Source organism: Debaryomyces fabryi (assembly GCF_001447935.2).
Source record: "Debaryomyces fabryi strain CBS 789 chromosome Unknown contig00033, whole genome shotgun sequence".
In the NCBI taxonomy this organism is placed as follows: domain Eukaryota; kingdom Fungi; phylum Ascomycota; class Pichiomycetes; order Serinales; family Debaryomycetaceae; genus Debaryomyces; species Debaryomyces fabryi.
In genome coordinates this window covers 54,911-82,644 of record NW_015385459.1, presented here as the reverse complement: position 1 = coordinate 82,644, position 27,734 = coordinate 54,911, and the positions used below count along the sequence as shown (strand labels likewise).

General features: G+C 35.6%; 16 protein-coding genes across 16 annotated transcripts; 9 read left to right on the top strand and 7 right to left on the bottom strand.

The window, feature by feature from the left end:
- Nucleotides 1–59: 59 nt before the first annotated feature.
- On the bottom strand, nucleotides 60–1,652 carry AC631_02098 (tetrahydrofolate synthase; the record flags this gene model as incomplete). Its single annotated transcript, XM_015610928.1, has 1 exon — nucleotides 60–1,652. One exon carries the CDS (start codon nucleotides 1,650–1,652, stop codon nucleotides 60–62), a length of 1,593 nt encoding a protein of 530 aa, XP_015468292.1.
- Nucleotides 1,653–2,543: 891 nt separating this feature from the next.
- AC631_02097 (uncharacterized protein) lies at nucleotides 2,544–3,392 on the top strand (the record flags this gene model as incomplete). Its single annotated transcript, XM_015610927.1, has 1 exon — nucleotides 2,544–3,392. One exon carries the CDS (start codon nucleotides 2,544–2,546, stop codon nucleotides 3,390–3,392), a length of 849 nt encoding a protein of 282 aa, XP_015468291.1.
- A 481-nt stretch (nucleotides 3,393–3,873) lies between these two features.
- LYS22 (Lys22p) lies at nucleotides 3,874–5,136 on the top strand (the record flags this gene model as incomplete). Its single annotated transcript, XM_015610926.1, has 1 exon — nucleotides 3,874–5,136. The coding sequence occupies one exon, from the start codon at nucleotides 3,874–3,876 to the stop codon at nucleotides 5,134–5,136; it is 1,263 nt and encodes a 420-aa protein (XP_015468290.1).
- A 363-nt stretch (nucleotides 5,137–5,499) lies between these two features.
- AC631_02095 (uncharacterized protein) lies at nucleotides 5,500–6,174 on the top strand (the record flags this gene model as incomplete). The annotated part of the gene is made up of 1 exon (XM_015610925.1): nucleotides 5,500–6,174. One exon carries the CDS (start codon nucleotides 5,500–5,502, stop codon nucleotides 6,172–6,174), a length of 675 nt encoding a protein of 224 aa, XP_015468289.1.
- A 786-nt stretch (nucleotides 6,175–6,960) lies between these two features.
- On the top strand, nucleotides 6,961–12,732 carry AC631_02094 (DNA-binding ATPase; the record flags this gene model as incomplete). The annotated part of the gene is made up of 1 exon (XM_015610924.1): nucleotides 6,961–12,732. The coding sequence occupies one exon, from the start codon at nucleotides 6,961–6,963 to the stop codon at nucleotides 12,730–12,732; it is 5,772 nt and encodes a 1,923-aa protein (XP_015468288.1).
- A 253-nt stretch (nucleotides 12,733–12,985) lies between these two features.
- Nucleotides 12,986–14,083, top strand: RIM2 (Rim2p; the record flags this gene model as incomplete). Its single annotated transcript, XM_015610923.1, has 1 exon — nucleotides 12,986–14,083. One exon carries the CDS (start codon nucleotides 12,986–12,988, stop codon nucleotides 14,081–14,083), a length of 1,098 nt encoding a protein of 365 aa, XP_015468287.1.
- A 142-nt stretch (nucleotides 14,084–14,225) lies between these two features.
- Nucleotides 14,226–15,020, bottom strand: AC631_02092 (uncharacterized protein; the record flags this gene model as incomplete). Its single annotated transcript, XM_015610922.1, has 1 exon — nucleotides 14,226–15,020. The coding sequence occupies one exon, from the start codon at nucleotides 15,018–15,020 to the stop codon at nucleotides 14,226–14,228; it is 795 nt and encodes a 264-aa protein (XP_015468286.1).
- Nucleotides 15,021–15,159: 139 nt separating this feature from the next.
- On the top strand, nucleotides 15,160–15,837 carry MED8 (Med8p; the record flags this gene model as incomplete). Its single annotated transcript, XM_015610921.1, has 1 exon — nucleotides 15,160–15,837. One exon carries the CDS (start codon nucleotides 15,160–15,162, stop codon nucleotides 15,835–15,837), a length of 678 nt encoding a protein of 225 aa, XP_015468285.1.
- An 86-nt stretch (nucleotides 15,838–15,923) lies between these two features.
- GDT1 (putative ribosome biosynthesis protein) lies at nucleotides 15,924–16,931 on the bottom strand (the record flags this gene model as incomplete). The annotated part of the gene is made up of 1 exon (XM_015610920.1): nucleotides 15,924–16,931. One exon carries the CDS (start codon nucleotides 16,929–16,931, stop codon nucleotides 15,924–15,926), a length of 1,008 nt encoding a protein of 335 aa, XP_015468284.1.
- A 420-nt stretch (nucleotides 16,932–17,351) lies between these two features.
- NDH51 (Ndh51p) lies at nucleotides 17,352–18,815 on the bottom strand (the record flags this gene model as incomplete). The annotated part of the gene is made up of 1 exon (XM_015610919.1): nucleotides 17,352–18,815. One exon carries the CDS (start codon nucleotides 18,813–18,815, stop codon nucleotides 17,352–17,354), a length of 1,464 nt encoding a protein of 487 aa, XP_015468283.1.
- Nucleotides 18,816–19,178: 363 nt separating this feature from the next.
- Nucleotides 19,179–21,095, bottom strand: AC631_02088 (uncharacterized protein; the record flags this gene model as incomplete). The annotated part of the gene is made up of 1 exon (XM_015610918.1): nucleotides 19,179–21,095. One exon carries the CDS (start codon nucleotides 21,093–21,095, stop codon nucleotides 19,179–19,181), a length of 1,917 nt encoding a protein of 638 aa, XP_015468282.1.
- A 467-nt stretch (nucleotides 21,096–21,562) lies between these two features.
- On the top strand, nucleotides 21,563–22,903 carry KTR2 (mannosyltransferase; the record flags this gene model as incomplete). The annotated part of the gene is made up of 1 exon (XM_015610917.1): nucleotides 21,563–22,903. The coding sequence occupies one exon, from the start codon at nucleotides 21,563–21,565 to the stop codon at nucleotides 22,901–22,903; it is 1,341 nt and encodes a 446-aa protein (XP_015468281.1).
- A 174-nt stretch (nucleotides 22,904–23,077) lies between these two features.
- AC631_02086 (uncharacterized protein) lies at nucleotides 23,078–24,307 on the top strand (the record flags this gene model as incomplete). Its single annotated transcript, XM_015610916.1, has 1 exon — nucleotides 23,078–24,307. One exon carries the CDS (start codon nucleotides 23,078–23,080, stop codon nucleotides 24,305–24,307), a length of 1,230 nt encoding a protein of 409 aa, XP_015468280.1.
- Nucleotides 24,308–24,480: 173 nt separating this feature from the next.
- On the top strand, nucleotides 24,481–25,533 carry ERG20 (bifunctional (2E,6E)-farnesyl diphosphate synthase/dimethylallyltranstransferase; the record flags this gene model as incomplete). Its single annotated transcript, XM_015610915.1, has 1 exon — nucleotides 24,481–25,533. One exon carries the CDS (start codon nucleotides 24,481–24,483, stop codon nucleotides 25,531–25,533), a length of 1,053 nt encoding a protein of 350 aa, XP_015468279.1.
- A 172-nt stretch (nucleotides 25,534–25,705) lies between these two features.
- On the bottom strand, nucleotides 25,706–25,990 carry QCR8 (ubiquinol--cytochrome-c reductase subunit 8; the record flags this gene model as incomplete). The annotated part of the gene is made up of 1 exon (XM_015610914.1): nucleotides 25,706–25,990. One exon carries the CDS (start codon nucleotides 25,988–25,990, stop codon nucleotides 25,706–25,708), a length of 285 nt encoding a protein of 94 aa, XP_015468278.1.
- Nucleotides 25,991–26,458: 468 nt separating this feature from the next.
- RPL17B (60S ribosomal protein uL22) lies at nucleotides 26,459–27,085 on the bottom strand (the record flags this gene model as incomplete). Its single annotated transcript, XM_015610913.1, has 2 exons — nucleotides 26,459–26,707; nucleotides 26,777–27,085. The coding sequence occupies 2 exons, from the start codon at nucleotides 27,083–27,085 to the stop codon at nucleotides 26,459–26,461; spliced, it is 558 nt and encodes a 185-aa protein (XP_015468277.1).
- Nucleotides 27,086–27,734: the final 649 nt, after the last annotated feature.

Sequence of the window (27,734 nt, the reverse complement as noted above, 5' to 3'; positions counted from 1 at the left end):
TAAATATAAATTAATTAATATATTAAGCGAAACATACTGAAACAAGCGATGGATGGTCTTTAGTCTCTTTCATTGTCAAGTACTACTAAAAATCCACCCACTAAATGCAAGGAACCACATACAAATACATCGATAATAGGTGAATCATTAGTTAAACTCTTGATAAAGTTAACACCTGTTTCAATATCGTGAAAGATATGCTTCCGAGAGTTATAACCATTCTTTTGATCCAACTTACTCCAAACTTCTGCCAATTCCTTTTGAATAATCAACTTATCTACTTGTTCCTTAGAACTATTTAAAGAAACCAAATCGCTATTATAGTTACCATCGGACCATGTGATGTTAGTCGTAAATATAACATGATCAAATTTGAATTCGGTAGAACTTATATTTTCATATAACTTTTTCAATAAATCATTTGCATTTTCCCGGTTCTGTTGATTAAATAAAAGGATCTTTAAACCTTTATTAGGTTGATGGTTAGTATTCACAGTAGATTTGAACCAATTTGATGCAACATTAATGGATTCAAGAGTATGGGCACCATCAATATACCAATTGATGCCTTCTCTTTCAATCAATTGACAACGGCCGCTCCATTGTGTTTCAGACAACCCGTTTAAAAACTTATCGGGCAAGGTATTACTGTTATCGAAGTCAGGTAATTCACTCGGTGGCACGCCCAACTTCTGCAAATGAGTAGCTGCCAACTTAATGGCCAATGCAGCATTCAGTCTTTGAAAATCACCAGCTAAGCCTAATTTGACGTTGGATGGCAAGTAATTGGAGTCCACAATTTCTAATCTTGATACACCCAATTCTGTCGCTCTCTTTTTGATAACTTCCAAAGACTCTGGGTACTCTAATTGATCACTTACTACTGCAGGACAGCCTTTCTTGAATATACCAGTTTTGTTCCAAGTGATCGAGTCAATTGTGGTACCCAACATAAATGTATGATCGATACCCAAACTTGAAATTCCTACTACAGTTGGTGCATCAATTATATTTGTGGAATCATATTGACCACCCACACCAACTTCATAAATAGCAGAATCAACTCCTTCTGACATGAATACATGGAATGATAAGATTGTCAAGTATTTGAAATACATAGGTTTAACAACATTACTAGGTTGCAAGGTTGGAAATTCAGTTACCGACGATTCAGTGGTAGACAACTTGTCCCACACTTCGAAAAAATACTTTGTAAACTTTAATTCATTAATTGGACTGCCGTTGATTCTAATTCTTTCTCTGACAGTTTTCAAATGAGGTGAGGTGAATAATCCAATTTTATTGATTGGCCCTGCATTACTCGATTTATACTGGTTCAAAATTGATTCTGTGAAGGCACAAGTAGAACCCTTGCCCTTGGTTCCAGTAACATGAATGAGATTCATTCGATTGAAATCCTTCGGTTGGTACCCTAACCTTCTGGTATACTCATAAACCTCTCTAAGGGACATCTCATTTTTATTTACATCTGGCCCCAACTTTTTGATGGCTTCTATAGACGCAAAATTCGATTGTAACGTATTCAATGCATTAATTGCATCCTTGTATGTTCTACTAGCTGTACTAGGAGTAGGTACCCGCATATCTTTAATAATAGTCGGCGTCAATTTGTTGTTGTCGGATTCACTCATGGATAAAATAACCTACCGGCGTGTCTCGTAATAGTTTCTTGATAGATACACAAGAGTCGATGAAGATGCTTTTAACAACAAAACTACCCCAAAAACCAAAAGTTTACAGTAAAATCGGCTCAATTCAACTACTTACTATTGTAATCATTAGGTCCTGATTTGACACCAAATAAATCTGGGATCGGATAGTGTGCAGGACACACCATATTATCAGACAGTTTAACTACTTAACACTACATTATACCTTTAATAAACTACATTCCCGGCATTATACCAAGGTTGTCCCAAGCGGTATATCCTCTGGAATTCCAGGCTTCTCTTATAGCTATTAGTGTATAGCCCTGTATTGGAAAATTAAAAATGCCTTACAAACGTGAGAAACCTCACTGCCGGTGTTCGGCTCCTCAAAAAAATTTCAGAATGAGTCAACCTCTATTTCTCGGGATGCACTAAATAAACTCAGATATTTTATTTCTTTTCTATTGCCACTATATAATATAAAAGGGTGTTTAGAATATCTATCAAACTGGTAATTCAATATTTCAACATTACTTCAGATAAGTTTTGATCATCAACTGATTAGATTCTGATAAAAAATTCCATAATTCACATTTATAATTGATTATTTTAAGTTTTAGTTCCACAGTATATTATCAGAGTTTCCAAGATGTTTTTTTAATGTGTAATTGTTGATTAGTTATACATTTACCTTTTTGTACAGTTTGATATATTATATTTTGGGTTGCTTTACACGGATTAAATTGATAAAGCAACAAGGTTTTTATTTGTTTGATATATTGCCTAAATTACTTGAAATCCATTGAACGGTACTTTTTTTGGTCTACTGGAAACCAGAAGTTCTACGATTGATTAAAGTGCAAAAGCTTAAAAATGGTTACCATTGTTGATAATGATTACTCATCTAAGTCTACCATTCCTACAAATACCATTTTGAAGCCATATCCGATGGACAGTATTTTAAAAGTTAACCAGTATGTTGAAAATACATCGGCCACACAAAAGTTGATAAATAATGATGATGTTGAAGATGTTCCTTTACTTGTTTCCGATAGCGAAGATGTATCGGACGGAGAAGATTGTAACACTCAGTCTGTGGATGGCCACGAAAGCGATGCGAGCGTGAAAGCTTCCATTGCGGCCGAACAAGTTAAACGAGACATGAAGAAGCTGGTCCAAGTACCAGAAGTAAACAACCAAAAACAAGAGTTGACCAAAGAACAATTCAGAAATGAAAGGAATCAATTGATGACTATCGTTGTGAAGTATATTGCTACCAAAATCACCAATTCGTTTCCACCTCAGTCCCCATCAGTTCCAAGCTCCTCGGAGCTTCCATTAGACAGGTTTTTACTTATTTTGACTAATAGATTGCAATTATCGTTGCCTTTATTTATGAAAGGCATAATCTACTTATTCAGATATATGGATATCATTTACTTATTGAGGTACTTGAACCAGTCCAACAATTTTGCAAACTACAATGAAATGGATTTCTGCTTGAAGAAATTAATTGTTGGTTGCTTCAAGTTAGCCTTGTCTAGAGAAAACATTACGAAGAATTGGTCAGCCATAAGTGGCATGTCCAATAGTGAACTTAATACTATTGTGAAGACTATAGTAACTAGAATGAATGGTAAATTGGTTGTCAAAAATATTGACTTACTCAAATTAAAACTGGAAATATTTCGCTTCGTAAAGATGGTCACAAATCCTATTTAGTATTTATGCTTTGTTGTTTACTGTGTATTTTAAATTTGTAATTATATAGTCAAGAATATATTCTTTTAGTTAAATTATACTTGCTTTTTTCTTTCGCATGAATCGAAGCGCAGTAAATTTAGCAATTTGGATTATGACTCACCGTCTGGGGTCCAAATTATACTGATTAGAAAAGATAGAGATCTAGCTACTACAACAGCACCTAAAACATGTAAAATACGTATGATATATCAGTAGAAATATATAAGTCATATATTGACGGTAATTTAAGTAAGAGTTTTGAAAAATTGTTTAGGGAAGCTTCGGCATATGTAATTCTGACTCATATACTCCGATAAAATCTTACTCACTTTTTTTTTATTCTTTTTGTTTAGTCATAAAAATTTTTCAGCAATATATTACTAAGATAAAAGTACTTAACTATATATTCTTTTGTTTAATCAGAAATAAAACTTAAATAAAATTGTAATATTAAATTATAATGTCCGTTCAATCAAATCCATATGGTCCAAACCCATCAGACTTCTTATCGAATGTCAATAAATTCGAAGTTATCGAATCTACTTTAAGAGAAGGTGAACAATTCGCCAATGCTTTTTTTAGTACCGAAAAGAAAATCGAAATTGCTAAGGCATTAGATGATTTTGGTGTTGATTACATTGAATTGACTTCCCCAGTTGCTTCTGAACAAAGTAGAAGTGATTGTGAAGCCATTTGTAAATTAGGTTTAAAAGCCAAAATTTTGACCCATATTAGATGTCATATGGACGATGCTAGAGTTGCCGTTGAGACTGGTGTTGACGGTGTTGATGTTGTTATTGGTACTTCTCAATTCTTGAGACAATACTCCCACGGTAAAGACATGAACTACATCGCTCAATCTGCTATTGAAGTGATTGAATTCGTCAAATCTAAAGGTATTGAAATCAGATTCTCATCAGAAGATTCTTTCAGATCCGATATTGTTGATTTATTAAACATTTATAGAACTGTTGATAAAATTGGTGTTAACAGAGTTGGTATTGCTGATACCGTTGGTTGTGCTAACCCAAGACAAGTTTACGAATTAGTCAAGACCTTGAAATCTGTTGTCTCATGTGATATTGAATGTCACTTCCACAACGATACTGGTTGTGCTATTGCCAACGCTTATACTGCTTTAGAAGCTGGTGCTAAATTGATTGATGTTTCTGTCTTAGGTATTGGTGAAAGAAATGGTATTACTCCATTAGGTGCTTTAATGGCAAGAATGATCACTGCTGACAGAGACTACGTCTTATCCAAGTACAAATTACACAAATTAAGAGACTTAGAAAACTTGGTTGCTGATGCTGTTCAAGTCAATGTTCCTTTCAACAACCCAATCACTGGTTTCTGTGCTTTCACTCACAAGGCCGGTATCCATGCTAAGGCCATTTTAGCCAACCCATCTACATACGAAATTTTAAACCCATCTGATTTCGGTTTAACTAGATATATCCATTTCGCTAACAGATTGACCGGTTGGAATGCTATCAAATCAAGAGTTGATCAATTGAACTTGCACTTGTCTGACGAACAATGTAAAGAAGTCACTGCTAAGATTAAGATAATGGGTGATGTTAGACAATTGAACATTGATGATGTCGATTCTATCATCAAGGATTACCATGCGGACTTGTCAACTCCTTTATTAAAAGCACAGGCTGAAGGTGACAAGGACGTTACTGAAGAACCAGTCTCAAAGAAGCAAAAGTCGGGTTAAACAATTCATGATTTCCCTGACTAAAAACTAGCATATTATTTGTCATTTGAAATATATTTGGTAGTTTCAATGTCAAATTCTTAGGGTCATGACCAATATAATGAATATATTGGTTATTTGAAAATTATACAAATAGTGAAAAGTAAAGTATTTAGTTCTTATTTATTTACTTAAAAATATTTTGAAATTATATTATACAATTATCTTAACCTTCACCACTGTAATGGTAAATTTTTTTTGCAATCAAAGGACAACTCACGTGAGTTTTATTCCGCTAATCGGATCAAAATTCGACGAAGCTAGCCTGAATATTTCTGGTCCTACCGTTAAAGATATTCCTTTGAAATACAAATATAATTAACAATGGCTAAGAAGGGAGGCGAAAACACTAAGAAAGCCGCAGGAAATGCTAAAAAGGCCGAAAATGCCAACAAAAAGAAGCAAGCGCAAGAAGCTTTATTAGAATCTCAAGAAGCTGCTGAATGGGACCAAGGTTCCAAAAAGGCAAATAAGAAAAAGGAAGACGACAAATTTAAAAAGGAAGAAGCAGCTCGTAAGAAAGCAGAAAGAGAAGCCTTATTAAAAGCGGAAGAGGCATCATTACCTGCCAAACCACTTTCTGCTAAGCAAAGAGGTGCTGCTAAGGTTGCGTCAAGAAGAACAGGTAAAATCGATGATTTCTTGAATGACAACAAAGACACTCCAGAATTGAGTGCCAGTGGTATTGATGATGCTTTATCTGCGTTGGCATTGACTGGTAGAGATGGTGGTGTTCAAAGTAAGGATATCGATAAGCACCCAGAAAGAAGAGTCAAGGCTGCATACGCTGCCTTCGAAGAAAGAAGACTTCCAGAGATGAGAAAAGAGGAGCCAGGTTTAAGATTACAACAGATGAAGAACTTGATCTTCAAGGAATTCCAAAAGTCTCCAGAAAATCCTATGAACCAAGACACTAACATCAGATACAACGCAACAAAAGACGAAATCGATCAATTGAAAACAGAGGTCAAGACTAAGAGAGAGAAGAAGTTTACATAGATCTTATATCCATCCATCTCTTACAACACTAGTATATATAATGGACAGCTTGCTTGAAGGGCTTGTTACGTTACCCGGAGCATCTCGTGTTATGTTACCCGGTTCTCGTTCCTGACACCTGCTGTCCCTCTATAATACTAGCCAATGATCATTAATAATACACGATGCCTTTATTATTTATACTCTTAGCGTATAGCACTCCTACCGACCTTCCTTCTGACGATCAGGTTGCCATGACCTTTGTAATATACGCGTGTTCACAGGTCCCTTGCTATTAATGTAAATAAAGCTGTAATTCGATCGTCTTCTTGTTACATCTAAACAGAAAAATATATCAGATCATGTATGATCAACATACAGATAAACCAAGCGTCATATGTAATTTAGAGAGGATTGTTATATTATGGAAATGTATTGTTAGAATACATTACCTATTGACATATAACAAAATATTCCCGTTACACAAAATCCCAATTTTAAAAAAAATTGGTTTAAGCTGCAATGATATAAATACAACACGATATCGCTCCAAGCGATTGTTAAAAATGTACTAACAGATTTGCAAAAAATTTAAAATATTTAAATATAAACATCGTAGCCTTCGAAAGGAATTGATTTTCTAAGTGATTACAAGTGATTATTCATTGAATTATTGGAAATAGTTTTTTTGACCCTTCTTTTTCGATAATTAATAGGTATATTACCAGATCATTGTCTATGAAATAGAAGCAAATAGAGGCAAAGAAATATTGAATAAAAAAGGGGACAACCAATCAATAAACAAATATGTCTCGGTTAGATAGATTAGTGGTGTTATTGGAGACGGGTTCTACGCCGTTTATTCGAAATACTGCAGCGGATCAGCTATCGGACTTAGCTAAAGGACACCCGGAAGAGACGATCAATTTGCTTGGAAGAGTTTACCCCTACCTAAAATCGACTAAATGGGAAACAAGAGTTACGGCAGCAAGAGCTTTTGGGGGTATTGTTAATCATTCAGAACTCTGGGACCCAAACAGCTCTGATACGATTAAAAAGGAACATGAATTCGAAGAAAAGGAGGAAACAATTGTTAAAATCGAAGAGTTGGATGAAGCCAGCCGCATAAAGTTGGAGCAGGATGAAGAATTGAAAAAAATCGATGATAATTTATCAAATTTGGTTGATTTCAATTCGTGGAACCTCCACGAAATATTAAAGAGCAATATGAAATTATTAGCATGTGGAACCGATGAATTCGAGCCTTCTAATGGGACAGGGCCTCATTTGGGAGATGATTGCTCGTTCATTGGTAAGTTGAAGAAACAAAAAAGTAATATTACGCCTGTTGAAGAAGTCAAAGTGAAACCTGAGCCTGAAGTGAAGCCTGAACATGTCGAAGCCGTAACAGTCTCAAATGATAACTCAGATTCAAACTCACCCCGCCCAGATGCTTCAAGAACTGCGTCTAATGCGAGATTGAAGGCTATGCAAAAGAGAAGAGCAAAGGTAAACGCAAAATCAAGTGCTGTGAGAGTAAAGCCTGTGGATATTTCTCAAAGTTCAATCTCAAGAAAGTTAGTAGAAAATGGTGAAGGTACTAACGAAATCAAAGAAGACCCCGCACAATACGACATCACATCCCAGCAGGGTGGTGAGAAATTGGTATTTGAAACAAAAGCTCCGGAGTTGTCTCCTTTGTTATCTCAACATGCTAAAGTGGCCGGATTAGTATGGCAATTTCAGGGAGTCTATGAATTATTGGTAGCCGATTTATTCAACGAAAAATGGGAGATAAGACACGGGTCTGCATTGGGTTTACGTGAGTTAATTAGGAAACATGGGAAGGGTGCTGGTAGAGTCATGAATAAATCAAGGGAAGAGAATGATCGCAACAATTCTGCTACCTTGGAAGATTTGGCCGTAAGATTATGTACATTATTTGCTCTTGATAGATTTGGTGATTATGTTTCTGATACAGTCGTAGCACCGGTCAGAGAATCGAGTGCGCAAACCTTAGCAGCATTATTAATTCATTTAGATGATCATGTTGTACTTCGAACTTTTGATAGTTTAAACAAATTAGTGCTACAAGAACATACCAATGATTTAGGAGTACCTAAATGTTGGGAAGCTAAGCATGGAGGGATGTTAGGTTTGAGATACTTTGTTAGTGTTAGAACTGATGTCTTGTTGTCGAGACCCGAATCCTTGGATACAGTAGTAAATATGGTATTGCATGGGTTAAAAGAAAGTGATGACGATGTTCAGTCAGTTGCAGCCTTGACATTAACACCAATTGCATCAGAATTTGTTAAAACGAAACAGGAACTAATTCATACTTTATTAAGTGTTATATGGGACTGTTTGACGAACTTGAGAGACGATTTGTCTGCATCAATTGGATCTGTGATGGATTTATTGGCGAAGTTATGTACTCACAAAGAAGTTATCGCAATCATGCAAAAGGATGCTATAGAAAGCAATGCAAACTCATTCGAATATTTGGTTCCAAGATTGTTTCCTTTCTTCAGACATTCGATCACAAATGTCAGAAAAGCAGTATTAAGAACGATTCTTGAGTTTTTATCGATTGACAGCAATGTGACTAAAAAATGGATTAATTCGAAGGCCTTGAGGCTAATTTTCCAGAATTTATTAGTCGAGCAAAACAGGAGTGTTTTGGAGCTTTCTGTATTAGTTTATAACAAATTGCTAAAGGAAATTCATCAAAACGATGAATTAGAATCCATGGAGACTATATTTGGTGCTCATTTTCAACCATTGCTCACATTGCTCATGACCCCAATTGGAATTGCAAGACACAACTATCATATGAATACAAATTTGATAATGAGACCTTCTGGACATATTCTTGGCTCGATTGAGGATGGCTCAGCAGTATCAACTCCTATTGAAGATGATGCAAGCCTTGATCCATTAGAACCTAATGGCATCGAAAAGCGTGGTAGAAAGAGAAAATCACCTAACGAACCAAAGGTAAAATCTGACTTTCCATTCCTAGATGATTTGAAAGTTAACATAGATGCTCCGATATTCAAAGGTGATGTTATGTTAGTTGGCATTGATACTTTCATAAGAACTAGAAGTGAGGCTGCAACTGCGTATGGTAATTCTTTATCATATATTACTAATGAGGAAACATTACAAAATATTTTCCAATTATTGTTGCATTATTTAAACTCGCCACATGCTACTCCGCGCTTATTTAGTGCTCTAGTTATACAAGAGTATGCAAATTCTTTGAAGTCTAGGGACAAACCACCCTCAGAAACAGCCATAGCATTATTCCAAGATCCACTCATGAATGTATTGTCCAATCCTGATAACTCCACATTACCATACTATCGTGAATTGGTTCCTACGTTAAAGTCTGTGAGAACATCCTGCTTACAAATGTTTGATGCATTTATTACAAGTGCTAAAGTGTCACCAACAAAGATCCCACAATTGCCAGTAGTAGTTCAAGGTGAGAATGAGGCTGGTCCTGGAGCTTTTGGGCTTGAATTTGCTGAAAAGATTGTTAATGAAACTTTCCAGAAATTAATGAAGCATTTATCTCCAACATACAGAATGAGTGCCAATCAAACCCTTGAAGATGCTAAGCACCGCATCACTGTTGCTATAGATGAAGCCAATATTGCACGTACTCATAGAACGACAGGAATACTCTCTGTTTATGCTGCAGCTGTACTTGCGTTGAATGGTATTCCAAAGAAGTTAAATCCAATCATCAGGTCACTTATGGATAGCGTTAAACAAGAAGAGTCTGAAATCTTGCAACAAAGATCTGCAATTGCCGTAGCACATCTAATCAAGGAGTTGAATACAGCTGGTAAAAAGGGAGCTGCTGACAAAATTGTTAAAAATTTATGTGCCTTTCTATGTGTGGATACTTCTGAAGTTCCTGAGTTTTATCACAATATTAAGTTTAAGGATAATATTTTGTCTTTAAGGAAAGAAGAAGCTAAAACCGATCCTGCTGATATTGCAGCTCATGAACGTGCCATACATGAAGCTAGAATAAAGCGTAATGGAGCTCTTATGACATTAGAAGCATTACTTAAGATTTATAAATCGAAATTATTTGAAGAAGTATCAAAATTAAAAGAACTAATGCTCGAGCCTTTGAATTTATTGAAGATTTCTTCAACAAATGAAGTAATAGAAGATGAATTAAAGGGACAAAGTATTATTGATGCTTTAGGGGTATTGCGTGCGTTACTTCCTAAATTAGATAGCTCGTTATATCCAGACATTATTGATAGGTTGCCGTTGTTAATACCAGGTTTAAGCTCTGATTTTTCAGTTTTCCGTTATTCGACAGCTAAGTGTTTTGCAACCATATCTTCAATTTGTCCGACAAAGGCGTTTACGTTTTTAGTTAAGTCAATTTTACCCATGTTAAATAATGCTGGGGAAGTTAAAGAAAGGCAAGGGGCAATTGAAAGTATTTATCATCTCTCAAGCACTATGGGGTCTGATATATTGCCGTATATCGTGTTCTTGATCGTGCCAGTATTAGGAAGAATGAGTGATTCTGATCAAGATGTTCGTATCTTAGCTACTACCACTTTTGCTTCCATTATTAAATTGGTTCCTTTAGAAGCTGGTATCCCTGACCCTGCTGATATGCCTCAAGAATTATTAGAAGGTAGGGATAGAGAAAGAGACTTTATTCAACAAATGATGGACCCTACTAAGGTCAAACCATTCGATTTGCCCGTGAGTATTAAAGCAACATTGAGGAAGTATCAACAAGAAGGTGTAAATTGGTTAGCATTTTTGAACAAATATCATTTGCACGGAATTTTGTGTGATGATATGGGTCTTGGTAAAACTTTGCAAACGATTTGTATAGTTGCTTCAGATCATTACATGAGAGCAGAAAGTTTTAAGAAAACTCAATCTGTTGAGTTCAGACGTCTTCCTTCCATTATTATTTGTCCTCCTTCATTGACAGGACACTGGGAGCAAGAGTATAACCAATACGCTCCATTTTTGAAAGTAATCGTATATGCTGGAGCACCGTCAGTTAGAACATCTATAAGATCACAAATACCTGATGCGGATATTGTTGTTACCTCCTACGATGTTTGTCGTAATGATGTTGAGTTTTTGGCTAACCATGAGTTCAATTATTGTGTCTTAGATGAGGGTCATATTATTAAGAATGCGGCTTCTAAGTTAACTAGGTCTGTTAAAAGAATTAGAGGTGAACACAGACTTATACTTTCTGGTACACCAATTCAAAACAATGTATTAGAATTATGGTCATTATTCGATTTCTTGATGCCTGGATTTTTAGGAACTGAAAAAGTATTTCATGAAAAATTTGCTAAGCCGATTGCAACTAGTAGAAGCAGTAAAACATCTTCCAAGGAACAAGAAGCCGGTGCTTTGGCATTGGAGTCATTACACAAGCAGGTATTGCCTTTCATGTTACGTCGTCTTAAGGAGGATGTGCTTTCTGATTTGCCACCAAAAATTATTCAAGATTACTATTGTGAATTGAGTGATTTACAAAAGCAACTATATAAAGATTTTGCTAAAAAGCAAAAGTCTACCGTTGTAGATGAAGTTAAGAATGAAGGTGAGGAAGCAAAAGAAGGTAAAACCCATGTTTTCCAAGCTTTGCAATACATGAGAAAGTTGTGTAATCATCCTGCTTTAGTTCTTTCCCCAGATCACCCTAAATTTGCTGAAGTCAGCACATACTTACAGTCCCATAAATCTGACATCAGAAGCATTGAGCATTCACCAAAATTGATGTCTTTGAAAAATTTATTGTTGGAATGTGGTATTGGTGCTAACGACAGTGATTATTTGTCTGCAAATTATAAGCAAAAGCAAAAACAACAACAAATGATCTCATCTGAAGGTGTTATCTCAGAGCATAGAGCGTTAATTTTCTGTCAGTTGAAGGACATGTTGGATATAGTTGAGAATGAACTTTTAAAGAAATATTTGCCTTCAGTTACCTACACTAGACTTGATGGTAGTACGGATCCAAGAGATAGGCAGTCAATCGTTCGAAAATTCAACGAAGATCCATCTATTGACGTTTTACTTTTGACGACTAAAGTTGGTGGTTTAGGACTTAATTTAACAGGTGCAGATACTGTGATTTTCGTTGAACATGATTGGAACCCAATGAATGATTTACAAGCCATGGATAGAGCCCACAGACTAGGCCAAAAGAAGGTTGTTAACGTGTACAGATTGATTACCAAGAATACGTTAGAAGAAAAGATTATGGGTTTGCAAAAATTCAAAATGAATATTGCTTCTACAATCGTTAACCAACAAAATTCTGGTTTGGCATCGATGGATACTAATCAATTATTAGATCTATTTGACGTTGACGAAAATGCTGCAAAATTGGTAGAAAATGGTGAAAACAACGCAGAAAAGAAGGAAGGTAATGTTCCAGAGGATGTTGCTGGTGGTCTTACTGGTAAAGCAGCAGGAGCTGTCGGAGAATTAGCTGACTTATGGGACGAATCTCAATATGAAGATGAATATAATCTTGACAACTTTATTAAAACACTTAAATAATAAACGATCTGTTTATTTTGTACCATAGTATTTATATAGGATAAAATATATTAGAAGTAATACTTTCCATAGTTTGTTACCTGCGAAGAAGAATATCATTACGCCGCACAGTCATTTTGAGGATTTTTTTTTTTTTTTGATATTTCTATTTTAACTGAAAATTATCTCTATGGATGGGATATAAACCAAAACACTATCCACAATAAAAGAACATTGGAATACTAGAACCGTGAAGGTATTTTAAAGTTTAAATATGGGAAGTTCCAGAAATGAAAAGATACATAATTTAGAGGAAGATGCAAAATCATCATTTCCATATCTTGCTTCCGATGAGAAGTCCTCTACTATAAGAAACCCAGAAGGACTCGAATACACTAAAGGACAAAATGAACCAAAATCACAAACTAAACCATGGGTCCATTTTGTTGCTGGGGGTATAGGTGGTATGGTTGGTGCAGTGGCCACCTGTCCATTAGATGTTGTTAAAACAAGGTTACAATCTGATGTCTATCACTCAATATATAATAAAACTCCGAAATCATCAAACCCAGTCATTAAAGCAGCTCAACATTTCAAGGAAACTGGTACTGTTATTCGAGATTTGTATGTCAATGAAGGTACCAGGGCATTATTCAAAGGGTTAGGGCCAAATTTGGTAGGTGTAATTCCTGCCAGATCTATTAATTTCTTCACGTACGGTGCCACTAAGGATTTCATTTCTTCTAATTTCAACAACGGTCAAGAAGAAACATGGATTCACCTAGTCTCGGGTATCAATGCAGGGTTTGTAACGTCCACTGCCACAAACCCTATTTGGTTAATCAAGACAAGATTGCAATTGGACAAATCTAAAGGGAAGCACTACAAAAATTCTTGGGATTGCTTCAAGAATGTGGTGAGACATGAGGGAATCAAAGGTCTTTATAAAGGTTTAAGCGCATCCTATTTAGGTGGCGTTGAATCTACATTACAATGGGTTCTCTATGAAGAGATGAAATCTATCATCAATAAACGATCCATTGAAGCTCATGGATTGAGGGCTGAGAATAAAACTACAAGAGATTATATTTATGAGTGGTCTGCAAGATCTGGTGCGGCCGGTGCTGCAAAGTTTATTGCTTCATTGATAACATATCCGCATGAGGTTGTTAGAACTCGTTTAAGACAAGCTCCATTGGAATCTACTGGCAAACCAAAATATACAGGTTTGATACAATGTTTCAAATTAGTCATTAAGGAAGAAGGTCTTGCAAGTATATATGGCGGTTTAACACCTCATTTATTGAGAACTGTTCCTAATTCTATTATTATGTTTGGAACTTGGGAAATTGTCGTTAGATTGCTATCCTAATTAATCAACATATTACTTGTACATAACTTGATATGTTTATTGCAAACATCCTTGTCTATAAATATTACCCTTCTGTATATATGTATAATATCTCCTTAATAAAGTATGCATAAATAAAGTTTGTCTTGTAGTTTGAAATGTGCTAATTGATTCTACTTCTTTTCGAAGGAAGTTTACCAATTGCTATCAAGTATTCTTCTTCTTCTGGTGCATAATCATTGTCATAGTCATAGTCATCATCCCTATCGTCATGGTCAAGTTCTTTCTTTTTTGATTTCTTAAGAATGGCAGATGGAACGAGCATGTTCACAGCTTTTTCAGTTGACAGTATAACATCCGTGACATTTGGAACGTCATTTGAGGAAGACAAAATGTTACTAGTAGCATTATTTCGCTGAGTATTCTGAACCATTTTGTAGAACTTTGGTGGCTCTCCTTCGGGTAAAACAACTTCCAATCTATCAATTAGCGGATCCTTAGAATACTTGGTATATACATGCGACTTTAAAGGTTTTGTATGATTTGGTAATTGAATTATAGGTTTTTCCAGTAATTTGTCTCCTGGAACTTTACCAAGGGGGTTTAATTCAGGATTAAAGTATATAGACTTCAGCCCCCATAGTTTGCTATTAGCTTTCGCTTTTGTCTTTTCTTCTTGCTCTTTCTGTGCTAAAAATGATTCCACCTTCGCTTTATGAAGGCCATTCTCTTTTATAAACTCCCAATCTTCTTTTAGCTTCTTTAAATACAGTATATCTCTGTCTGTCTTCTCCTGATTCAGCTCTAGCCTTTCGATTTGTCTGAAAATCCGTATTGGGTCTGCAGCAGAAAGTTTTTCTATTTTAAACTGACGCTTTTGTCGTTGTTGGACTTTGCTTTGTTGTTTTCTCTCCTTACTCTTGAGTTCATTAGCTAGACTATAGTTCTGCCTTATCATTGCTGGTATAGCTCTTTTTAATAGTATTTCACTATATTAAGCTTTCAATAAATAATATGATTTTGTGTAATAGCCATATTAACCACATATTTCTGTAAAGAGCCTATTGAAGAACTACTTCAAGACCAACTACACAACAATGAATTCGGCCCATTATGCTAATGCAAGCACGACGCTGGCCCCTGAAATAGACACATCCCAGATACCTATAGACACCTTGGAATCTATACGGAATCGCCTAAACCAAGTTCATTTATCGCTTCGTAAACTATCAGACCAAATCAATCATCATAATAGACACCCCAATAAAGTAAAGCTTCCAAATTATGCTCAATTCCAGAATCAGTTTCAAGTTTTGTTAACTCAGTTGCATACAATAACGTCAGATTTAGATAATAACGATGAGATGTTGAAAAATACAAATGTATACCCATTACCATCGTTTCCAACTACGCAACAAGAAGGCTTAATAACAACATTATTAAGGAAAAAGCCTTTACCTGAGGTTGATGAATGGATAGAAAGTGCTGCAAATAAAAGAAAAAATGAATATGTCAACATACAGAAAGATGATGAATTTGCTCAATGGTGTTTAACTAAGATTGAAGAATTGAGAGAAGAATTTCAGTTTTACGGGTTTAACTCGGTAGATGAGCTAGAATACTTGGATACTGAAGCAGGTAGAAAAGAGACTGAAGAAAATAAAAGGATAGAAAACCAGAAATACGAAGAGGAATTAAAGATAACCGATGGAGGTAAGAATGGTCTTCATCCAAATAAAGTTTTAAAATTTATGTGTCAAGGAGTCTTAACTTAAATGACTAATATACATTCTTGTAGGTATAAACTATTCATGTATATATGTAATGGATCTATAATGTATTATATTATACAATGAAAGTCTTACGCTTCAGTGTTATAGAGCGCGTCGTAAAGGTATAAGATAGCAAAAACAAAGAAAGCAATGGCACCACCTAAGGTAACGTTTCTCATTGAAATTCTTGTAGCTAATAATTTTCCACCAACACAGGCAGCAGCCGTACAAATACCATGACCGATAATGGCACCTAAAATAACATACCAATAATCAGAACCGGCTGCCATAGCTATAGTAGCAATTTGTGATCTATCACCCCATTCACCTAAGAAAGTCATTACAAATACTTGAATCCAAATTGGCGATAAAACAAATGAGGCCAAATTTTTGATTTGATCACCAAATTCAATATACCACTTTTTATTTTGACTCTTAGCTGTGAATTTGTAAGTTGAGCCCCCTTCTATGTTTTCCATTTCGTTATTCAAATTGTTTGATGCAATTTCTTCTTCAACCTCTGCCAACTCTTCCTCAACACCAAGCTCCTTAGACATCTCCAAACCTTCTTTAAGTAACTTAAACCCAAATACAATGAATAATATGGATGCTAAGAATTGAGTGAGTCTTTGCGAAATCAACGCTGGTAATGCATGGCCAACAATACCAGACAACACAGTCATAACAGCCAAGGACGAAAAGGCAGCCGAGAACACAATAAATCTTGAATTTCTCATTGCCATCAAAGCAGCAATTAAAAATGTTTTGTCACCGATCTCTGATACTATAATCATCGAAATAGACATCAAAAATGAATTGTAAGACGGGTTGTCTTCTCCGGTGCTCTCTTGATCTGTCTGGACTATTGGCTCTAATGGTCTCTTGGCGTTTACTGGCGTAGGGTTATTATCATCATCCCCAATCTCCTTCACTCCAATATTTGCTGCACCCTTTCCACTGCTCATGTCAAGATTGGAGATTTCAAGATCACTATTCTTTTCCAATCCTACTGCACTTCCTTCATTTCCTCCGTTATCTAAGGACACGGTAGTCCCTAATAATACTGACGATAATATTAATAATCGGGCTAATTTCATCACTGTTATAGGTTACTGAAAAAGGACTGATATGATTCAAGTATCTTGAGATATTCCAACTGTCAACTTTTCAATCAGCCAATGCTGGTGTATGTATTGATAAGATCCGTGTAACTGAAAACAACTCCGATGAAAATTTTATGTAGACACAAACTCCGGCTCGCCGTTGCCGAGTCATCGCAATCAGCTACACGTCAATTTCATATCAATATTGAATTAGGAATATAAACTTATAAATACTTTAGAATAAGTAATATATAATATATAACAGTTTAAGTAATATAATGATAATAATAGTAGTGGAAATTATGTATATATTTGTAATAAAAAAAAATGCAGTGAACCTCATGACAGTCAGACTATATGGCTCATGAATAATCAAAAAAAATCTTTCTTAGTTGCTTCGGGAAGCTTTTTAGTCTAATGGTGAGCAGATGGCAATGGGTTGTCAATAACTTTACCTTCTTTGACCTTACCATCTTTAACCCATCCACCGTAGCTGACTGAAGCCTGGCTTTCTTGTTCGAATTGTTTGATTCTGTCAACCATGAGAGGTCTAAAAGACTTAATCAAACCTTGAATTGGCCAAGCGGCGGCATCACCTAAAGCACAGATAGTGTGACCTTCAATTTCCTTAGTTAATTCGAAAATCATGTCGATTTCTTTTTCAGTAGCTTGACCCTTGACGAATCTGTCCATCATCTTTTGTAACCAAGTAGTACCTTCACGACATGGAGTACATTGACCACAAGATTCGTGCTTGTAGAAGGCAGAGAATCTTTGAATAGCTCTGATCATATCGGTTTCTTTGTTCATAACAATGACGGCTGCGGTACCTAAACCAGAACCGACATCTCTTAAAGCATCATAATCCATAGCGATATCATCACAAACAGATTTTGGCATAACTGGAACCGAACAACCACCTGGAATGACACCCAATAAGTTGTCCCAACCACCTTTGACACCACCACAGTGCTTTTCTAATAATTCTCTTAATGGAATAGACATCTCTTCTTCAACAGTACATGGCTCATTGACGTGACCGGATATACAGAATAATTTGGTACCAGAGTTGTTCTTACGACCGAAAGAAGCAAACCAGTCACCACCTCTTCTCAAGATGGTTGGAGCGACAGCGACGGTCTCAACGTTGGTAACAGTTGATGGTCTACCAAATAAACCAACACCTGCTGGGAATGGTGGCTTCAATCTTGGCTTACCGGCCTTACCTTCAATAGATTCAATCAATGCGGTTTCTTCACCACAAATATAAGCACCCATACCACGGTGAATGTACACATCGAAGTCGTAGCCGGATCCACATGCGTTTTTACCGATTAATCCTTCTTTATATGCTTCATTGATAGCTTGTTGTAAAATAACTGCTTCATTGTAAAATTCACCTCTAATATAGATATAAGCAGCAGTGGCATTCATAGCACGTCCGGCCAATAAACACCCTTCAACCAACTTATGTGGGTCTTTTCTAATAATTTCTCTATCTTTACAAGTACCTGGTTCACCTTCATCCGCATTGACAACTAAGTATCTTGGGCCTGGATTCTTTTCCCATCCTGGAGGGTTCATGAACGACCATTTAAGACCAGAAGGGAATCCAGCACCTCCTCTACCTCTTAAACCTGATTTTTTCATTTCGTCAATAATCCACTTGTCCCCTTTCAAGATAATTTCTTTGGTCTTATACCAGTCACCCATCTTCTGGGCCGATTTCAAGTCATGTCCGTACTTATTGTAAACATTTTGGAAAATACGATCTTGATCTTTTAATCCACCATAAACTCTATTTGGATTGGTTGCATCTGCAATAGTAGCCAACCCACGTCTTAAAGAACGCTGTTGGGTCTTTAAGTTATGAATCATCCTAGCAATGAATTGGATATTGGACGTTGTACTCAATCTATTATCCCAAATATAATATTATAACCTTACAACTGAATTTTTTGTTGTAAGCCATTAACTTTTGTGCTGTTTTGGTAATTGGATTTCCAGCTTTTTCATTGGGCAAAGTTTTGTTCACGTGATTTTTTTCAACCACTAGACGAATACTAGTTCTATAGATTTTCACCTGCTAATTCTTTAGCCATCTCAACTAGAAACTCTTCTATTGCTATGTGAAGATTGTGGCAATTGTCATTGGTTTGTATATATTGCAACATTTGGGTTAGAGTAGTTGTTGGTAGGCGACTGACATTTCGGCCGGTAATCTGCTTATTCTGGAAATTGTCATTGGTTAATTTTGTGCACTTCTCGTGGATGCAAAAAAGGTATACTTACTGAGCAATATGCTGCAATTTGGCTCAACAACTTCGAGGAGTATTGAGTTAAGGATGAGCTGCAAGGTGTGGTCGATGTAGTTGATTTTGAATCGAGTCCGCTCTTTTGGTAGAGAAACCCCAGATCTAGAAAATGGGTGATTTGTTGTTCAAGTATGCTGTAGATTATTTCTTCGTTCGGTAATGGGATTTTGTATAATGCGCTAGCCCGATCCTTGAATGCGCTGTCAACTGATTCTATGAGGTTGGATGTTCCTATCATGAAAAAATTCTTGTAGTGTCTTAATTTATCCAAATGGGTTAGTAGAATATTGACCATGCGTACGCCGTCAGTTGTTTCGTTATTTGTTATTAGCGTGGATCTTTCAGTTGCAAGAGATTCAATTTCATCGATTATCATAAAAATAAATCCTCCGTGTATTCCTTTCCTTAAAGTGGTTTCGATAGCGGTGAACAACATGGATAGTTTCTTCGGAGACTCTCCGTAATAGCGAGAATATATCTTATCAGGTGCTAATTCCAATAGTAATATAGGTGGAAGATCAATTGGGTCTTTTATAGAGTTGATAAATTTTACTGAAAATTTCTGAAATATAGCTCTAGCTAATGAAGATTTGCCCGTCCCGGGTGGCCCATGTAGCAAGAGGAGTTTGTCCTGTGCTGAAAAAGTCTCGTCAACAAAACTCTTCTTGGAGTTGAGAATATTCGATAGACACAACAGAACCTTAATAGTATTATAGATTCTTTGCTTCAAATTATCTTTCATCTTCAATTTCTCCCATGAACCTATTAATTTTTCGTTAGGTAAAGGTGTAATGGTTATAAAATCCGATGCTCTCATTGAGATATTTTCCATGGGAATAGACTTGTTTAAATCTAATAATGCCTTTGTCAATTTAGGTTGAAAACTCTTAGAGTAGCCAAGGTACATATTATTTGTCTGATCGATCCCATATTCTTCTTCTGAAGACGGGTCTTCGTAAATCTTTCTCGTACTACAATTCTTATTTTCTGTGCTTTCTTTCTCGAAATATGTATTTCGGAGCAGGCCTTCAATGTCATAGTTTCCTTTGCCCTCTATAATTCCGTTATAAAGATTGATTATATCTATAATACTATCCAATGGTCCATTTTCTAACTCTCTAGCTTGCTCTTCTGGACATTGAAAAAATACATAATTGACATTGACTGAATTGGTTGACAAGAATCTTTTGCCAGCAAAATTTATTCTGTTTATGTAGGTACATTCCTTTCTGTCCCTATTTTTGCTAATTTGACTAGCTTCAGTACATTTTGGCTTTAGCAGTTTGAAACTCATGCTAGATTTTTGCTGATGGAGAAACGGGGGCACCAGAAAAATCACTTTTTCTTTATTATCTACATGAGGTCCATTGAAAAGTATATCTTTGATGCTATTCGAGTAATTAAGCCTCATATGATTATAGTATGATCTCTTTTGAAAAATATCACCTACACATATTACCTGAATGCATCCTTCGACTATTATTTTAATTTGGAATGAATCAAACTGGCTATTTATATCCATTTCATGCAATAAGAGAAAAGCACCTTCTTCGGAGCTTATTTCTTTTCCTTCAAGAAAATTCATATCAAAATACTTCTGAAATATATTTCCATTGATCTTTGTTGGTCTAAGGAAGATATTAGTATTTGGCTGTAGTTCAATTACTTTTTCAAGATAAAAGACTATAGATACTTTCAATATTTGCAAAATTTCAGCAAAGCCAACATTGGTCCCCTTTCTTTCGTAAGTCTTAGTACGGGAGTTACAAAAAGGTAAAAGCGTAACCCAAGGTCTCAAACACACTTCTATATCAAGATTTTTAGACAGATTCATAGTCTCCATATTGTTCTGCATTAATTGTTATGTAGTAAATTATATTGTTGCAAAAATTTAATTCTCACCCACAATTGAAAAAATGCCAACATTTTTTAAATTCATATAAGCAATACATTACAATGTTTACTTTAAGTATAATACTTAACAAGAATAAACATAATATCTAATTCAAATTAGAAATATCCTTCATTTTCCTATAAACTAAGAATAATTGCATAATTTTGAAGAAATGACCAATCTGTGATCACTAAAATATTAAAAATTAATAAAACGAAATCAACGATGTAAACGACAATACATTAGAAAATATATAAAATGATCTAAGTAATATGCATTTATAATATATGTATAATATATGTATAATATAAAATTTGTGTTGGCTGTGAAATGTTTAGAACATCGCTCGGACTGAATTTGAGATAAATTTTAGATTTGATAAGAATCAACTTACAGCAGAATGGACCAAGAATATTATGTATAATAGATATTATTTAATACCTACATTAGTCTGTTTATGGGGAATATACTACAGTATTGTAACACATTACATATCTAATAATAGTTATGCATATAAATTTCACAATGAAGATTTGAATACGATTTTTAATCCCAGTAAGGCTTCGTGGAATTTTACCTTTCCTTGGATTGATAGCCTTCCAAGTTTTTCAGTACCTAATATTAAAATCGAGCTTCAAAAGAAGGGATCACATAAATTATCTTCAAATTCATATTTACCTAATGATTTTCCCTTCAGGGATAGAAGCCAAAAAGGCCAGGAAAATGCTACAATGGTGATGTTAGTACGAAATCGGGAGTTGAAAGGTGCATTGCAATCAATGAGGTCATTAGAAGATAGATTCAATAGAAATTATAGATATCCATGGGTATTCTTAAATGACAAGCCGTTTGATACTGATTTTATAGAACAAACTACATTAATGGCCAGTGGCCAAACATATTATGAATTAATACCTAGTGAGGACTGGGAACCACCATCGTTTATTGACAAGGATATAATGGAAGAAAAATTATTGAAAGCACACCAAGATGGCGTTATTTATGGTGGATCATGGTCTTACAGGAATATGTGTCACTTCAACTCAGGATATTTTTATAAACAAAAAAGATTATTAAATTATGATTGGTATTTTAGGGTAGAGCCTGATGTCAAATACATGTGTGATTTTCAGTATGACCCTTTTACGTTATTGAGAGAAAATAATAAGATATACGGGTTTGTCCTAGCTATTCACGACTATGAAAATACAATGCCATCGTTGTGGCCCACTGTCGAGAACTTCATGCGTGATCACAAAGATTTAATTCACCCTAATAATTCCATAGAGTTTATCACCTCTAATGAGACTTCTTTGAACTACAATTTCGAGCTACCCGAATCGAATACCTCATACAACCTCTGTCATTTTTGGTCCAACTTTGAAATTGGTAGCCTAAACTTTTTTAGAAGTGAAGCCTACGAGACATACTTCAATTACTTGGATAAAGCAGGTGGGTTTTTCTACGAAAGATGGGGAGATGCCCCTGTTCATTCTATAGGGTTAAATTTACTAGCCGATAAAGATAGCATACACCACTTTGAAGATATAGGGTACTTTCATGTACCGTATTTAGCCTGTCCTACGTCGATTGACGTACTTGCATCAAAACGATGTGTATGTAAGACTAAAGATCTTGAAAATCACGATCCAGAGACACCTCATGATATCCAGCCTTTCAGTTGCTTGAGTAGATGGTGGAGATATGGGTCAGGTAAAAGGTTCTTAAATGAAATTGACTACACATTCAACAATTAGGTACTTATCTATTTAATATACATTTTAACAAGATATAACCTAAGGCTAAGTTAGACAGTCGTGTATAAGCATATTTGAATTTTTCATTTTGCATCAACCCCATCGCGAGTATATAAATTTTTCTAGTATATAAAATTATTCACTATATTGTGCTAACAGATAACGTTATTAAATATGGCTAAAGGAGGTAAATTAAAGTCTCTGTTAAAGAACCAGCAGTTGATTGAGTCTATAGACAAATCAAAATCAAAGCCTGTAGTCAAGAAGACAGAAGAAATAAAGGAAATTGAGGTTAAGCCATTACCTGAGCAAATCAAGCCATCGAAGGTTAAGAAGGAAAAAAAGGAAAAGAAAGCTAAGAATCAAGATGATTACCAAAGCAGTGCTTTGTCTAAGAAAGAACAAAGAAGATTAAAGAAGTTACAAGCTACTGAGAGTGCACCTTCGGAAGAAGAAGTCGAAGAAGTCGAGGAAGAAATCGAGGAGGATTCTGACTCTGAAGGATTAGACTTAGAAAAGCTAGCTGCAAGTGAAAGCGAAAGTGACATAAACGATGACGAGTCTGATGAAGAATCTGACGAAGAAGAAGAAGAAGACGTTCAAGAAGATGAAAAGGAAGAAGAAGAAGAAGATATTCCTTTATCAGATGTTGAAATAGATGAGGACGCAGATATTGTTCCACACACCAAATTAACCATAAATAACATGGCTGCATTGAGGGATTCATTGGCACGTATTGAGTTACCATGGTCCAAACATTCGTTCCAAGAACATCAATCTATCACGAGTGCTGAAAAGACTGAAACCGAAATCAAAGATATTTATGATGATACTGAAAGAGAATTGGCATTTTATAAGCAAGGCTTAGATGCTGTTAAACAAGGTAAGGCTGCATTAACTAAATTAAAGGTACCATTCTCCAGACCAATGGATTACTTTGCAGAAATGATTAAAAGCGATGAGCATATGGATAAATTGAAGAGCAAGTTATTGACTGAAGCTGCAAACAAGAAAGCCTCAGAAGATGCTAAGAAACAAAGACACTTGAAGAAGTTTGGTAAGCAAGTCCAAAATAATACATTACAAGAAAGAGCTAAGCAAAAGAAAGAAACATTAGACAAGATTAAGTCATTAAAGAGAAAAGGTGCTAATAATGAATTAAGTAATGATGACGACTTCCAGATTGCGTTAGAGGAAGCAACTCGTGAAGATAGAGGTGGTGATAGCAAGAGAAGAAAGCCAAATTCTAAGAGATTAGGCAAAGACTCTAAATATGGCTTTGGTGGTAAGAAAAGGGGTAGCAGAGCTAACGATGCACAATCTTCTGCTGATATCAGTGACTTTTCTTCTAAGAAAATGAAAGGTAAATCTAGACCAGGAAAGAGCAAGCGTTCTAGAAGATAAACTGTTAGTTAATATGTATTTATAGATATATCATTTGTTCGTTTAATATTATTACTTGTAAGAAAAATAGTTCTCGTTCCCGCGCGGGTCTCTCGCTGAAAAAAAAACCATATACGATAAACTTTGATTTTCTTCTAACTTTCTTGCAGTAACATATATAGGATCATATCATAATGGATAAGGCTGCTGCAAGGGAAAGATTTACTAATGAATTCGACCAATTGGTCGAAGAGTTAAAGGCTATTTTAGTTGGATATAAGATGCCACAAGACGCTATTGACTGGTTTGTTGGTAACTTGAACTACAACACCCCAGGTGGTAAATTAAACAGAGGGTTGTCTGTGATCGACACTTATTGTATTTTAAATAACACCACAGCTAACGATTTACCTGCTGAAGAATATTCTAAGGTTGCCTTGTTAGGATGGTGTATTGAATTATTACAAGCTTACTTCTTAGTTGCCGATGATATGATGGATCATTCCAAGACAAGAAGAGGTCAACCTTGTTGGTACTTGAAGGATGGTGTTGGAAACATTGCCATTAATGACTCCTTTATGTTAGAAGGTGCTCTTTACATTTTGTTGAAGAAGCACTTCCGTAATGAAAAATACTATGTCGATTTATTAGACTTGTTCCACGAAGTTACATTCCAAACTGAATTAGGTCAATTGATAGATTTGATTACTGCTGATGAAGAGATTGTCGACCTTAGTAAGTTCTCATTGTCGAAGCATTCATTCATCGTTATTTACAAAACCGCCTACTACTCATTTTATTTACCTGTTGCATTAGCCATGTATATGAGTGGAATTAACAGCGAAGAAGATTTAAAGCAAGTTCGTGATGTATTGATCCCATTAGGTGAATACTTCCAAATCCAAGATGATTTCTTGGACTGCTTTGGTACACCAGAGCAAATCGGTAAGATTGGTACCGATATTAAAGACAACAAGTGTTCTTGGGTTGTCAACCAAGCTTTATTACAGGCTAACGAAGAACAACGTAAGTTGTTAGACGAAAATTACGGTAAGAAAGATGATGAATCCGAGAAAAGATGTAAACAATTATTTAAGGACTTGGGCATCGAAAAGATCTATTATGACTACGAAGAAGATATTGGTGCTAAGTTAAGAAAGCAAATCGAACAAATCGACGAATCAAGAGGCTTGAAGAAGGAAGTTTTAACCTCCTTCTTAAGCAAAGTCTACAAGCGTTCGAAATAGATACATAGAAAAATAGACCTTGTCCTACACTAAGGATTAAATAAACGCGATTTATTAACTTATAAATAAAATGATTTAATGTAAATAACTCTTGAACTAGTCGTTTTATAAGCTAGTTAACCTTCAATGCTTTCAACCAAATGGTTTTTAAACTCTTTAGAGCAAAGTGAAATTAAGCGTTAGCCTTTTCTAAATCTTCTCTACCTGCCTTAGTGTACAAGTATTCATTGTAGTCTCTAGCCTTGGCCCAGACATTCCAGACAATAACACCTGGGATAACAATGAATAAGGTTTGGTTCTTGACTCTTCTGAAAACGTTGAAAACAGAGTTGTATAAAGCACCCTTCAATGGTTTAGTAGCATATGGAGAAACGGTATAAGTAGTAACGTATTTTTGCTTTGGGGAACCAATGTTACCCCACCATCCCATATAAGCCTTTGGACCTGCACCAGCCATTTTAATACTATATTAATTATTTAACTGAAGTAGTTGATAATAAGTCTAACGCTTGTATTTGATTATTTGAGAGTAGTTTTTCACTAACAAACTATTGGCTGAATTAGGAATACCACGATTTACGCGTAGAGTTCGCACTAAATGGAAGGATGCGCGTAATTATCAGTACCAAGCTAACCACTACTAGTGAAGGAGTTCTCGGGTGTATAGATGTCATTACAGAGACTAGAAGATGTATTACACGATGTTAAGGCAAATAGATCTAGCTACAAGGCACATGTAAGGGCCAGAAGAATGATATAAAACTTTTATAGTAATTTATTAAATGTACAAAAAAAGATAGAACGACACTAAAACCCATTAAAATAAAACTTCTTATAAATTAAACATAATGTCATAGAAATTTTAACTTAAAATATTGATATGATTATAAACCTAACGTTTGAATTATAATTTATTCCAATAAGTTTAAGCAGCAGTCAAACGCTTTTGAGCAGCTAATCTACCTCTTTGTCTGACGTTTAATCTGACCTTCTTTGAGTCGTCAGCCTTTTCAACGGCTTCGTTTTCTTCGGTTAAGATTAATTCAATGTGACATGGGGAAGATTGGTAAGCGTTAATTCTACCGTGAGCTCTGTAAGTTCTTCTTCTTTGTTTTGGAGCTTGGTTAACTTGAATGTGGGAAACCTTCAATTTAGAGACTTCTAAACCCTTGGCCTATATATATGTTAGTATTCTATTCGCTTTGCATTCTAGTGTCTTCACTGTGTCTTTAAATATACATACTTCAGCATTAGCTTGTCCGTTTCTTAATAAGTCCTTAATGAAGTTAACGGACTTGGCTGGCCATCTAGCCTTGGTGACACCAAATTCTTTACCTTGACCGGTACGTCCAATAGATGAGTTGAAACGACGGAATGGAATGGCTCTTTGGTGGTCTAAGACTTGGTCTAAGTATTTTTGAGCTCTTTCCAAGTTCCATCCGTTGATGGCTTGGGCGGTTTCACGAGTGTTCTTGAAAGAAACTCTTAAGTATGAACCACGAGCAGAAGCTGATTTAGCTGGGTTAGCTGATGTAGCACCGTAACGAACCATTTTTAATTGATCTGTTAAAACTAAACTTTTGGTGATAGTATAATACCTTTAAATTTACTTTAATTTTTCATGAAAATTTTCATTATCCAACTGAAAATTCCTGCCTGTGTACAGCTGACGATCGCAGTGTTAGCGTTCACACTAATCCGAGCGGACAATTACATAATCAGACTCTCAGGTCGCTCGCCAGAAAACCAAAAAAAATGGGGCCGACAAGGTCGCGGGAAAAACAGTCACATATGGGCGGGAACCCTATGTGGCACATGATTTATAGAGAATACTAAAGCAGTCCAGAGGGTCTTTCTTTGGTCCAGTGTGGTAAGTATTTTAGTAGGACGAATATCGAATGTCTTTGAGCGCTGAGTCAAAAACCGTAAAGTTTTGGTAGTTACTCTGTATAATGGGTAGAGATGAAGTGAACGGTAGAGATATTTGAGCTGTAGAACTAGTGAGTGTAGAATAAAGGTAGATAGGGATGGTGATAGAAATAGGCATGGAGATATAAATGTAGATATGAAGGCGTAATGGTCAAATTGTAGCGGACATATTCATGCGGTGGGACCAGTTGTGGTGGTGGGTTAGGTAAGAGGACATTTGCTTATTTAGGGAAATTTGGCGTAACGGGCAATGATGCAAAATACGAGTGCGA